The 14,804-nt window shown below is 43.9% G+C and overlaps 1 protein-coding gene across 1 annotated transcript in view; it reads right to left on the bottom strand.

The window, feature by feature from the left end:
* Positions 1–14,163, bottom strand: part of LOC126157368 (nose resistant to fluoxetine protein 6-like) — a 176,046-nt gene extending 161,883 nt beyond the window's left edge. The window contains exon 1 of the mRNA XM_049916370.1: positions 14,143–14,163. Coding sequence (XP_049772327.1) covers positions 14,143–14,163 — 21 coding nt within the window. The remainder of the gene's footprint in view (positions 1–14,142) is intronic.
* Positions 14,164–14,804: the final 641 nt, after the last annotated feature.

Here is a 14,804-nt window from a genome sequence, read left to right as displayed (position 1 = left end):
TTTGAGCGACAATTTCAAACAACAAAGTCTGTGAAACTTGTGGAAAAGAAAGCAAAAGCTCCATTATTGTGAAGCGACGATTTTCACGAATCGTTTCATCAACTTCAGCAACAAGATCGTCAGTCACAATGCTTGGGCGTCCACTCTTCATCATGAACGTTGGTTCAGCCATTTTTAAACCGAATGCACCATTTCCGGACGGAACATTAACTCATTACGTTGTTTCCGTACACTAAACACAGTTCACGATAAATTTCTATAGGTTTTGGGTCTTTGCTAACAAAAACCGTATCACAGAGAGCACCTCACAACTGGCGGGATTTTCGATTGCAGCGCACATTTAAAATTCGAATATCGAAAAAAAAAAAAAAAGCCAGACGCGCGAAGTCGTTCCTGCTGTCAAGAGTGAGCTGTCGAGCACGCACATACTGAAATATACGCGATCGGCGCGCGCCTAGCGGCGTCTGACGAAGACGTTCCCTACTTTCTGCATAGCCCTCGTACATACGGGGGTTGACTGAAAAGTAATGCCTCCACCTTTGTAACTCTTCAACAGTTGACAGCACTGGTATGCGGCAGGTACTGGCTTGTTCCGTAGCCTCTTCTCTACAGCTCCAGTTGGCTGGAAGCCTTAGCACTGAACGGTTGTGTTGTTAGCATGTGAAGTATGGAACCCTGTGCAGACGTTAGTCAATGCGATTTAAGCAACGTGCAGTCATTGAATTCCTGACTGCAGAAGGTGTCACGCCAAAGGAGATTCATCAGAATATGAAAGCAGTTTATGGTGATTGTGTTGATGTGAATACTGTGCGTTGTTGGGTGAGTAAGTTTAAACATATTGAGTCGGGAACATCTGACCTGCATGACAAACAAACAGTTGGACGTCCTGTGACACCAACCACCGAGTTTCACAAGCAAAATGTTGACAGATTGATTCAGGACGATCGTCGTATCACTCAGAGAGAAATTGCAAGCACAATCGGCGTATCACAACAATGTGTGGGTCACATTATTGCTTTGCTTGGCTATCGGAAGATCTGTGCATGATGGGTTCCCCGGATGCTGACCCCTGAACTGAAAGCACAGACCTGAAATTTGCTAGGAACTCCTCTTGCGTTATGAGAATGAAGATGACACCTTTCTCCATTCAATTGTGACAGGAGACGAAACGTGGGTACACCATTACGACTTGGAGACAAAACGTGTATATCGACACAAAGACACGCCCAGAAAAAGAAATTCAAGACTCAGCAGGCTTTGCTTGGCTATCGGAAGATCTGTGCATGATGGGTTCCCCGGATGCTGACCCCTGAACTGAAAGCACAGACCTGAAATTTGCTAGGAACTCCTCTTGCGTTATGAGAATGAAGATGACACCTTTCTCCATTCAATTGTGACAGGAGACGAAACGTGGGTACACCATTACGACCTGGAGACAAAACGTGTATATCGACACAAAGACACGCCCAGAAAAAGAAATTCAAGACTCAGCAGGCTTTGCTTGGCTATCGGAAGATCTGTGCATGATGGGTTCCCCGGATGCTGACCCCTGAACTGAAAGCACAGACCTGAAATTTGCTAGGACCTCCTCTTGCGTTATGAGAATGAAGATGACACCTTTCTCCATTCAATTGTGACAGGAGACGAAACGTGGGTACACCATTACGACCTGGAGACAAAACGTGTATATCGACACAAAGACACACCCAGAAAAAGAAATTCAAGACTCAGCATACAGTTGGAAAAATCATGGCCACAGTGTTCTGGGACGCAGATGGTGTTATGCATGTTGATTTCCATGTTCGTGAAACAACTGTAAATTCAGAACGTTACATCACAACGCTGCAAACTCTGAAACGATGGCTAACAAGTGTCTGAATGGAAAAGGGAAATGTTTTCCCGTAGCATGACAGTGCCAAACCACACACTTCACGTGCCACCACAGCACAACTTCAGAGACTGGATCTCACCACTGTATGGCGTGCCCCATACAGTCCAGATTTAGCACTGTCTGACTTCCACCTGTTCCTGATAATGAAAGACAATATGTGGGGACATCATTATGCTTCTGGTGAAGACGTTAAGAGAACTGTGAGACTGTGGTTGTGGTTGTGGAACTTCTTCTGTGACGGCTTCAGAAAACTTGTTCATCATTGGCAGAAATGTATCCAAATGGCTGGTGATTAGGTGTAAGAGTGAATATTGGTAATTGAATATCACATTCTAAGGATTATTTCTGCGTTTGATTTATTAAAATATTCCCATCCAAACCCAATTAACGAAGGTGGAGGCACTACTTTTCATTCAACCCCAGTACATATCCAGCGATCGCAGGCGCTGCAGACCACTCACTGCATCCATAAACTGCCTCCACTCCTTTCTCTTTTGTGCTCGGTAACTCCAGATGTCTTCAGTCCACAGAGCTGCGAGGTCCCATGCCAGGTCGTCCAACCAGCGCTGCCTTCGTCATACGGAGCGTCTGCGTTTTACCTCAACTGCATTCTTCACCACTGTTTCTTCTGGAATAAGGGGTACTAGGCCCGCCTACTGGATCTTCTGTTCAGCTTCTGTAAAATTGTTGGCTGTTGCATCAAGAGGTTTATTTCCTCATTCTTCCTCTTCCACCATTCTCCTTTACATAAACTGGTGCCTATATCTCCCTCATTACTCTTCTTTCAACTATTAATAACTTTTCCTTTTCTTCCTTACTCATGCTCCAGGTTTCAGAGCCATTCATGACTGCTGGGCAACTCACTGTGTTACATATTCTCATCTCAGTATTCACTGATACTGACTTGCTGCCCATTCTTATGCTATTTTCGGGGGTTAAACCAAGACCACAAGTACATTACCTGATGAACTTTTTTGAACCTCATGCCATCTACCTCAAGAAATTCTTGCTGCTCTTGTCTTCTTGCTGACTGCGTGAACTCCTCCATTCATCTTTAACCCAACCTTCTGTGCATTGTTGTCCATTTTCTGGTACATTTCCTTCAACTCATGCTTCGATTCATTTAGCAGTACTATATGGTCTGCATATGAGAGACAGCTCAAATCACCACCCATCTGTACTCCAGCTCACGCCTGTTCCCTACATTCGCTTATTATTTTCTCTAAGATGACATGAACAGAACACACGATAGAGCATCCCTTTGTCTGAGACCTGTTTCAGTATCGAATGTCTCTGATGTGACCTCTCGGAAACGCACTGCTGCCCTTGACCCATCCATAAAAGTTTGCAGCAATCTCACTACCTTCTCGGGGATTCTGAAATCACGTAGTGCATTGTATAAGCTATTCCTGTGTATGCTATCACATTACTGTTGTAAATCTATGGACAGACTAACTTAACAGCCTTCTGTTTGCTTTCCGGATTGTTTACCAGTTCTTTATTTGAGATAATGGCCGGCCGCTGTGGCCGAGCGGTTCTAGGCGCTTCAGTCCGCTACGGTCGCAGATTCGAATCTTGCCTCGGGCATGGATATGTGTGATGTCCTTAGCTTAGTTAGGTTTAAGTAGTTCTAAGTCTAGGGGACTGATAACATCAGATGTTAACTCCCATAGTGCTCAGAGCCATTTGAACAATTTTTTGGGATGCCTTGTTTCTAATTTTCTGTGCACTTTGTTTAGATAACCTTCGAATCGACTCGAATTTTTGTTCTTCTCAGTATGTGATCAAACTTCATAGCAATTCCATAGTAAGGAACACGAGCTTAGGAAGCAGATATAGAAATCCTCCATTATCGTTCTAGGCAAGGTCCTGGTAGAGGCGGTTTGCTGTTCCTTTCTTCCGACCTATTATGAAATGTTAGACGTGTATTTGTGTCGTGCGAATGACTGTGATGAGCACAATGCAATTATGGGTGGGAATCCTTATGGATGAAGGGAGGGAGAGAGTGAAACCAGTCATTCCTCCACTTGCCATCCAGCCCGAGTGTAGCATGCCTGGACGCGGGAAGGGAAGGCGATCTTTAGCCTCCTGGGTCGAGCAAGCGCTCGAGTTGGACGGCCAGCGGAGGAGGAAGAAGCCTTTGCAGTGTTTCCGCTATCAGAATCTGGGGCACTTCGCCACAGGCTGCACTGGCGCACTCGCGCATTTAAAGTGTGCCAAGCCGCATTTCACACGCGAGTACAAAAAGCCGAGGGACGCCGCCGCCACATGTGCCAACTGTGGCGGCGCACACGCCGCCAACTACCGTGGCTGCAGTTATCTCAAGAGCTGTGGCTGCAGGAAGGGGCACCACACGCGCCGATGGCGAGCCACCGCGCAAGACGGGTTGGCAATGGATCAAGATGCGTCAGTTACCCCGCCCGTGCACCACACCATCGGCACCTCTACCAGGGTTGGCGTGGGTGGAGGGCCATGCTGCTGCATCCCCGACAGCACTCGCAAGATCGAAGACGCTGTCGCCAACGCAGTCGCCGCCCTCAAATCCGCCGTGGTGGAAGAGAGGGCTGCACGCCGGGCCAAGTTTCTGGCCTGCGAGTCTCACAAGGCGCGAGTCGTCATGACTGCCGCCATCATCACGCAGACGGACGCTCTCCCGGCCCCTGCGACAACGTGGGTCGCTGTGGGGGTGCCCGTGGAGGTGGCGACAGAGATGTCTGCTCCCTCCTCGAAAGGGGATGGCCTGCAGAAACAAGACCTCGATCCAGCCCCATCAGCAACACGGGATGACGTGGCCACAGACACCAAACCGCCCGCCCGCCCTCGTAAGGACTAGGCAGAACAGCCGTTACCGGGAGAAGTAGTCCAAACTGCTGATCCCAGCCAAGAACAGGACGCAGAACAGGTTGTCTACACGCAGCCAGGGGAGACAACCGCGCTGGGACTACTGAAGATGGTCGCGAAATCACTGCGAGAAAAGACATACGTGCACCACAATACTCTTTACCCTTTCACCGACCCTAATATTCCTAAACCCCTCCCTACCCCACAAACCTTACGATTTCGGTTGGGCCATTGCAAACCTGAGCACCGTCATTCCTAAGAAGGACTTGGATCTCATAAACAGCTTCCCTATCCTTACCGAATACGACTGGCAACGTATTATCGATGCTATGCCAAGATTCAAGCAGAAGAAGAAGAAGAAACATTCCTCTTCCCCGCACTGCTAGTTACCTAGCACTTACAGTTATTCTATTCTGCCTAGCTCAGACAAGTTTCAGTCAATTCTTTTAATCCCAGAAAAATACCTAATTTTATCCTTGTGGAGTAAGTGCCAACTGACAAAAACTCTAATATTATAGAATACCTCAGTGAGGTTGTCAATATCAGACCAGAGAGAGGAAGAGTGGCATTCGTGCCTTTCCGGCATGCGTGCGGTAAATGCGGAAATGTGAACTATGGCGATGTTATTAACAAATGTATCCAAACAGAACCAACGGACTCATTCTTTTCTTGGCTACCAAACAACAAACACCTGTAGACATCCATTGGAGAATGAAAAATGTGTATGGGTCAGTGTGTCTGTTGAAAACCACCATTGTCGAATGGTGCGCCAAGTTCCGTACTGATACTTCATGATAACGCACGTCCCCATATCGCAAATGTCGTAACGCAGCAGTACGAGGAGACAGCAAACTCCCCTCCCTGTATAGGATCCATAGACGGAAAACACATAAGAATCGTCAAACCATGGAGATCAGACAGCGAATACTATATTTACAAAATGTGCTTTTCTATTGTATTAATGACCATAACAAACAGCAATCATTGTGTCAGATTCATAGAGGTAGGAGAATTTGGTCATCATGGGGACTGTAATGTATTCAAAGCAACTGAATGAAGTATGAAGTTTACAATCAAACTGTAAATTAGACAGCTGCAACACCACTTCCAAATTAGTCTGCTGGACTGAAAAACCCTCTCGTGTTTATGACTCATGAGATTTTTTCAATGAGTGATAACTTATTGAGATAACACGCTGCAAAAACTTGACTAATAACCATGAAGTCTTTAACTACAAGCTGTCACAAAACATGGCGTTATGTAGGATGTCCATTGCGCATTTTATATAATAAATGGAGAATTTTGCATCGTTCAATCGATGTAAATATGATTGTAGCGGATGCTAGAACACAAGAAAATGTTGTGCACTTCACTATTTCGTGAGACAACATGACGGTGCAATTCTGATGATACACTGACGTGCACAATGAAAAGAATTCCTGCTCGCGGGACAGAAGAAACTAATAGAAGTTGATCATTTTACTGTGGTAAGATCGTTATGCTAACTTCCTCGACTGAAGACTAGTATTTTTAGTCTAAAGTGAGCTTGTTGACGTTTTATTTCTGAATATATATGAGTTTACGCTGTTCATAAATATTAATGAAGTATTTACTGTCAGTGACCACGGAGATATGATTGCTACCTGTCATCCATTCCATCCCACTTTTCTCCCTAAATGGCCCCTGTAACTGTTAGCCACGATTCTCTGTAAAATCTGTTTTTTTTTTCCTCACTCCTCGTCCCACGTGTTGTACAGCGATGGCTGTTTCTTCATTTCCATAACACTACTTGGCAGTGCAGGCGCTCAATTTTGACACTTCATAAGATACATCAAGGCGGCTACAATGGCAATAATGCGAGACTGGTATAGTACGTCTGCAAACTAAACAACAAGCTCCCGAGTCCCCAGGCCCTGTACCCAGCTGTCATAAGTAACACCTGCACATAGACTTTTCCACAAAGTTATGGCGACTCTTCCGCTAAGGGCTTATCAAATCACTGGCACACTCGTCTGGAGAGTGTTAATGTTTCACCAAACGTGTTGCACAATAAAAGTACAGTGTTTAGTAACTAGTGTAAATAACACAGGAAACACACACGAATAGAATTTAGGTAAATCACCGGTCGCTACACTGCGATGTTACACAGATAAGAGATTCTTAGTCCTGCTTCCTGGTTGGCCTCTTCCCCCCAGACTGATCATAAAAACGCAGCGCGATTTCCGAACGTGCGGGCAGCGCCCAGCGTGAAAAACACTCGGAACGAATGCACCCTAGCGAGTTCGCGCCACGTGAGCACTAAAGTCCGCCGCAGGCCACTGCGTGCGAAAGTGCGTCATGTGGGGCCAGCCCCATTCAGCAAAAACTGGCGTGAATTCCTACACAAACGCACGTGAAAAACACGCTCGTACGGCCGTTGCTTGTTGTAACGTACCTACATAAAAAAAAGTAACGTACCTACAACAAATACAGCCTATGTTCGTCTGTGAAAATGGACTCGATAAGCAAACTGAGCTATCAGTAATCGGAATCTAACCTGCACAACACTATGTGCGTGTTTTAGCAGTGTCAGTTCCACTGCATTCAAGCCCTCAACAGATCATTCCAAGAAAAACTCAAAACTAACATTTGGATAAGCTATCTGCATATTTCATCTGCATATTTCAATGGAACAAATGAACCTGTAACAATGAACACCTACGCTATCTGACTGCGTCTTCGAATAAGAATTTAGAAGTGATACAGAATTTGGCTTGTGCAACGGAATTTCCTAGATTGGAGTACATGACATGTTGTGGTGTGTCAGTGTCTCAGCCTTGGCCCCAAGTTTTGCACTCACCTCTTTAGCCGACTGCATTTTTCCAATTGGCTTACAGCGATTCGCAACAGCATGCAGCAGCAGTGGCTAAAGCTTATTGTTACTAAGAATGAATTTAATAAAAAGGAGTTTGCTTGTGCCTTGTTAACTACTAAATAACTTGTAAGAAGGGATTTCATAAATTAAGCTTATTTAAAAACTTTAGAAATCATCATGACCAATAATAGTTTGACAAGTATTAACAATGGCTGAGTGCCAGAGTAACAAATCATTTCAATTTCAAAGTTACATTAACATTTAATAACCAAAGCATATTTATGAATTAGATGTGGAGAATAATTATTATTATTTGGAGGATAAGGAGGCTTCAACTGACAAGCAAAACATGGGATTATTACAAAGTGGGGCTAACAATCACGAGCCTAACCCTTCAATTGCGCTTTACGCTATGCTTGCGCATTTTACCTTGAATTTCGCCTTCAAACGCAGTTAAGCCATCTAAATCTCTCCTGGCCATATAATGGAATCAGGCCTTGGGTGTGGTAAGATCTGCCATCACTGACGTTAGGGCAGTATGGCAACACCACTCACTCGTCTCACAACAATGCTTAGAATCGCGCTCCCATGTTTCGCCCTCAGATTGTTACTATCGATATCTGAGTGCTTATTTATTTACAGTTCTACACAATGCAAAGAATAGCATTAAGACGGCTATATTGATTTCGATACTCAATGTAATATTTAATCAATGTAATGGAGAGTTCTGACACATTCCTTACGCTATATCTGTGGTGCATTGTGGATATTATTTGCCCCTGGCCCAGTACGAAACCACAGGGAAAGTTGATGATCCTGAATCACCGCAGATTATACCGAGAGCAAAGGAAATTTTGGTCAGTGAAGCCAAATGTTGGCACGGAAATTTGGTGATGTGCAACGACAATTCACTCAAGTGGAAGACACTCAAGTCCCCACCCTATAATCATGATCTCTCCCCATGCGATTGTCACGCCCTCAGTCCTTGGAAAAAAGCCTAGAAAGGTCGACGATGCATGTCGGACGAGGCTGTGCAGCAGACAGTTACGGACTGTGAAGAATGTTACTTGAAGTCAGCATGCCCAGAGAGTTTATTTTATTCATTTTGAGGGGAATAGTGACATTTTCTCTGGGTACAGATTGCGGCACTATATTTATCCCACCCTGAGCAGCTGCTAAGAGGTGGTAAAAGAGTGCCTCACATGTCCTTAACTCAAGTGTAAATGTATGTCATAGTTTATTATTAATTTATTTTAAAGTGTATTTCATTTTTTATGATGCTGTAGTATACAGAGAAGTTGCAGCATTAGAAAATTGTAGCGAAATGCAGGAAGATCTGCAGCGGATAGGCACTTGGTGCAGGGAGTGGCAACTGACCCTTAACATAGACAAATGTAATGTATTGAGAATACATAGAAAGAAGGATCCTTTATTGCATGATTATATGATAGCGGAACAAACACTGGTAGCAGTTACTTCTGTAAAATATCTGGGAATATGCGTGCGGAACGATTTGAAGTGGAATGATCATATAAAATTAATTGTTGGTAAGGCGGGTACCAGGTTGAGATTCATTGGGAGAGTCCTTAGAAAATGTAGTCCATCAACAAAGGAGGTGGTTTACAAAACACTCGTTCGACCTATACTTGAGTATTGCTCATCAGTGTGGGATCCGTACCAGATCGGGTTGACGGAAGAGATAGAGAAGATCCAAAGAAGAGCGGCGCGTTTCGTCACAGGGTTATTTGGTAACCGTGATAGCGTTACGGAGATGTTTAACAAACTCCAGTGGCAGACTCTGCAAGAGAGGCGCTCTGCATCGCGGTGTAGCTTGCTCGCCAGGTTTCGAGAGGGTGCGTTTCTGGATGAGGTATCGAATATATTGCTTCCCCCTACTTATACCTCCCGAGGAGATCACGAATGTAAAATTAGAGAGATTAGAGCGCGCACAGAGGCTTTCAGACAGTCGTTCTTCCCGCGAACCATACGCGACTGGAACAGGAAAGGGAGGTAATGACAGTGGCACGTAAAGTGCCCTCCGCCACACACCCTTGGGTGGCTTGCGGAGTATAAATGTAGATGTAAATGTAGATGTAGACTTCTTCACACAGCAGGACTCGTTTTTCCAAAGGGTTTCTTCAACCTGGTGTGTTTGTGGGATGATTGCCTCAATGCTCACGGCTATTTTGCCTGATTCGCGCGTTGATTGTGGACTGTACGGCCTTCGAACAGAAACTTTTTGATTATCCCTTATATGTGAGACCGAATCCCACTGTCCACTGCGTTCAGTTCCCAGTTTAGAGACAGTGCGGCAGAAAGTTCATAGGTATCGATCCTGCTGTGTTTTTAGTCAGAGAACATTTAACATTGTTCCGCCTAGCTATGACAGCGCATAAATACCTGACATTCTCAACTGGAGAGCGATCAATGAATTCCGTGTAAAGAAAGCTTCGTATATGAAGTTTCTATTGCTTCGATCGCGTGAAGGGACACTGGATTACTAGTTTCGACAGGAATAAGGTGCCATCTTCAGAGGCACAGTGTAAAGGTTATGAAATCATGCTATGCGACAAACAGTATGGTTTTTTTCGTACCATCATAACGCAGTCAAGAAGTGCCGCCAGTACGACCCTGTCTTGCCATGAAGATATAGTTATATTTTTTAATGTTTTAGTCTCTTTCTATTATAAGTGTGTTGCGATGGTACGAAAACAAACACGCTGCTTGTCCCACAGCGCGATTTCATAACCTATACACTGTGGCTCTGAAGATGGCAGCTTATTCCCTTCGAAACTAGTAGTCCAGTTCACCTACAAGCGATCAAAGCAATACAAAAAAATCATATGTGAAGTTTTCTTTACTATGACAAAGTATTCTCTTGATTAACACCAAATCTGTTAAATGACCTATCCAATTCTGCTCACTGACATTCATCAATCCTTAGTAAGCACATGACACCTGAAGCAAAAAATTCTCATAAATCCTCTGTATTTGCTCATCCATGTTTCAACAACGATGTCATTTTTGTATGTTCCACATATTGCGAAGCAGAACAAAACACAAAATAAGTAAAATGCTTTCTTTCTTTAGAGAACAGCACCTTTCCTCAGTGCTCTTCACAGACGTACACCAAATCCACTAGTTTTTTCCTCTTAATGTGTTAATTACACTTCTGGTGTTGTAGCCTGCTGCACTGCTGGGAAAGTGGGAACAAGCTACTCCTCTGGTACCACACGACCCTCTACCACGGTCTAAGTCACGGTGGTAAAATGGTGTGTGTGTGTTGATGCATCATCTCAGGCTGTCCAGCTTGTTTACAAGGAACAGTGTACCATTCACAGCCTTGTAACACGCTGTAAAAACAGCGGTCGTAAAGTGACTCTCACCAACGACGACCGGAGACGAGTGTCACACCTTGTCAGTGATAATCGGTTTCAGTGAGGTTCATCTCAACGTTTCCGAGAGTAAAACATTGCGAAGGGAACTGCATACAGAGGACATTTGGAAGCGGGTATCTCGTAAAAGGCAACTGCTCACAGCGGGACGTAATTATTGGGACAAACAACACAGTAACTGTACAATAACTGACTGGAGATGTGCAGTGTGGTCCTAAAAATTGATGGTTTTTCGCTTTTCAAACGATATAAGGCGATGAATGACATGACAGCCGAATGAGGCATTTAACCTGCAGTGTGGTTCTGTCAAATCTTTGTGGGCGTCTTTCGTACCACTCATCAAGGTTACCATGAACACGAACCAGGACTATTGTTTCAACATTTTGGGTACCAGATGTTGCTCTGTCATCTACAGCCTCAAGACGAATAAGCTCTGGACATTCTCGTCTTCCAAGATGACAACAGCCATGCTCACAGGGATGGATGCGTAGATACCTGGTTTGGTGAGCGCTCACGTCTGCTTTTGCATCTTGAAGGGCCTTTCTAAATCACTAGATCTTAATTCCACAGAAATTTCTTGTACTTTTCAGGATGTGGCGGGAGGAATGGTCAACATTCAGGGTTATGACAGGAACGATGATTCGCAGCAAAAAGTCTAGTGAACATGGGATCTATCATGCATACCTTAAGCGTTATGAGCACTTCGGCTTCGATACCGTGAAGTACGTAGGCTACCTTATACTGCATCCTCTTCGTTTTCCATCTTTTCAGAGGAGGTGCTACGGACCAAAAGAAGAAAAAATTGTCTGCTAAACATTAACTCTAAAATACATACCTCAAGAGCTATGAGCACTTGTTCAGTGGAAGAGATTTGTTCCATGGTATCAAACCTCCCCTTAGAAAAATTAATCAATTACTGTGCTGATGAGCCTCTTACGTTATTTGATTTTCTAACAGCTGAGAAGAACTGAACGTACTCAGACATTACTCTCTTTACTTATTCTGACCAACACTAACTGAAACACAAAATTTTTAGCGCAACGCAATCTGACTTTCAAAAATCCCTACAAAAGAATGGCCCTGACTAACAATAACCTATACCTTTCATGAATCACTTACTTCACAAAAATTTTCGTTACTCAAACTACTGCAATACTGCTAGCCCCAATACTGCCAGCTAAATAAAAGATTCTAACTACTGAAGGCACTAACTACTGACAGGCATAGTCAGCGAACGAAAGATTTTGATAGAGAACAGACAATGTATTTACCTTAATAATGTTCAAAAGTCATGATATATATATATATCAGTTCATGATATCCAGCAATACAAATTTACTCTTTCTGGCGGACACACGTCCAGATCGTCCGCTCTTAAAATTCTGCCATCTCTCTCCCCACATCCACCACTGCTGGCGGCTCACCTCCAACTGCGCAACGCTACGCGCTGTTCTCATACAGCTGCCCAACACTACAATAGCGAATATTGCAACAATGCAAACCAGCCACAGACTTCACATAGCACAGTCAGTGATTTTCAATATAGAGCGCTACATGGCGTTACCAACATAAAAACCTAAACAGCCTACTTACAGGTATCAAAGGTGAAGAAGTGCTCATAGCTCTTGAGGCATGCATTTTAGGGCCCATGTTTACTAGACTTTTTTGTTTCAAATGATCGCTCCTGACGTATTCCTGAATACTGACCGTTCCGCCTGGGACACCCTGTGTAGAACTCCAGGTGAAACGTACCAGTCAATATTCCCGCAATCTGGTAGCTCCGGCGGATCTAATTGATAATGAGTGATGCATGGTTTCAGCAGTCAACGTCCCCGAATTTCATAGCGCTATGAGGTTCAGTCATCAATGAGTGATGAATGGTTTTAGTAGGATACGAAACTTATGGACTGTCTTCCTCGTCGGATGGATGTCAAAATGAAGTCTAGACACGGCAATGGCGTGATGTCTCCTGAGTATTAATAACTTTTTGTCTAGTGTGTTTGTGTCAGCTCGAGGGAAATCTAAATCAGGGTGGCTGGACGAGGATTTGGGCTCTGCTTCTATGCCTTGGCCATCGTGTTACATTGCTTAGTGTACCACTTCAAAAGACAGTTTTTGCCTCCTCCGTCAGATGCGGACGATAAACTCGGCGATCCCCTTAGCTCTATTTGTTAAGAGTGTGCACCAGGTTTCACCGTCAATGATTCATTCCTTTCGAGAGTCGTCCACACGAACAGAAGGGCAACTCTACACTGCACTAGCACTCTTTTCATTCACGCGATGCAGGCATACTTTTCACTCGACGCTGAGGTAGTGACAGGATCGTAGTGCATGGGAATGGATCACATTGTTCGGGTCCGTACGATTAATTACGCAGCCATCATAAGAACAACGAAATCTTTGCTGATTAGGCTGCAAGTAACTCGAAAAGGAATTATGAAAGAGTGTGAGAGTACGATTTCATATTTCTTCAGAACTATGCGAAAGAGGATTTCGAAATTGTCATAAAATGCTCTTCAGATGGAGAAGTACCTGCTGATTATTGTGAAACAAGCGGTGAGTAACTGCTCTGCTTACGCACTTTTATTTTTTTTATTTTTTCATATTTTTTTTAATTTTTTTTTTCCTCCACAAGATTTCCACATAACCGACAAAGCAAACTATAGTGCGACCGTTACAAGATCTAAGCTTGGTCACGTGACAAGGTAAGACTGTTATCTATTTTCTTGCCTGCATGTGGATTTGTTTGTAAGTCTATAGGTTTTCTCACGTCGTTACAGGACTAAGCACAGCAGAGCAATGCAAGTACGCTGGGCGTTTGACTCTGTCACTGTTGCACTCCTTACTTTCAGAGGAGGAACTAATTGTTTGAAATGAATATTTAGTTTTTTTTGTTGGCATAAATATATCGCATCCTACAGCTACCACTTAATCTCGTAGCAACTGTTTAAAGGGACGATCACCAGCCTCATTCATGAATTACAACAAATTCAGCGACAGAACTGTACTCTGGATGGAAAATAGCACGACCCCATTGCTTACGCGCTCTGTTTACTCCACGCTGTATTCCTCAAATTCTGCATTTCACGGGTAAGCTGGCGGGTGCCTAACAATGAGCCTTCCCCCACTCAGTCCAACATCATCATGTATCCAAAACTTACGGAGTGATCACGAGGTCCCATTACCACCTATGTAAACACTAAAACAAAAAATATTCGAATGGGACGGAAATCAATAGATGTGATGTACATATGTACAGACAAACAAATGATTACAGTTTCAGAGACATTGGATGACTGATTCAAGAGAAAGGGGTGTAGCATATCATCGATGTACCGCTGTGCTGTAAGGATGCCGCGGATGAAAACCAAAGGGGTCGTGTGACGAAATGAAATGGCACCCTGACCACTCCTGTAATATGAAGCTTAAACACGTGCACAATTAGCTACTCTTGAATAACTTAGACATTCGTGCCACTTTGTGACAGATAACAAGGTCGAAAAGAGACCTCCGAACTGCTTGTACAGGGTGACCAAAAGTCCGTTAACATTTGAAAATGCATTAATTCACGGAATTATGTAGTTAGAGAGATAAAACTTGAGCCACACTCCTTAAATTACATGGGGTTTTATTGAAAAGAAGAAGAGTGGGGAAAAAGCCAGCCAACAGAAAGCGCAGAACAGCAATACGTCAGTGAAGCTGCATGAGCTGCAGTGAGAGAAGAAGTCAGACACGCTGGAAAAAAAAGGACTGTTAGTGAAGCTTTATTGTCAGAATGGAGAATCCGCTACTGCAGTTTTACGATCCTATCGCTATAAGAAGG

The sequence above is a fragment of the Schistocerca cancellata genome, chromosome 2, assembly GCF_023864275.1.
Source record: "Schistocerca cancellata isolate TAMUIC-IGC-003103 chromosome 2, iqSchCanc2.1, whole genome shotgun sequence".
In the NCBI taxonomy this organism is placed as follows: Eukaryota; Metazoa; Arthropoda; class Insecta; order Orthoptera; family Acrididae; genus Schistocerca; species Schistocerca cancellata.
This window is presented reverse-complemented; position numbering and strand designations above follow the sequence as displayed.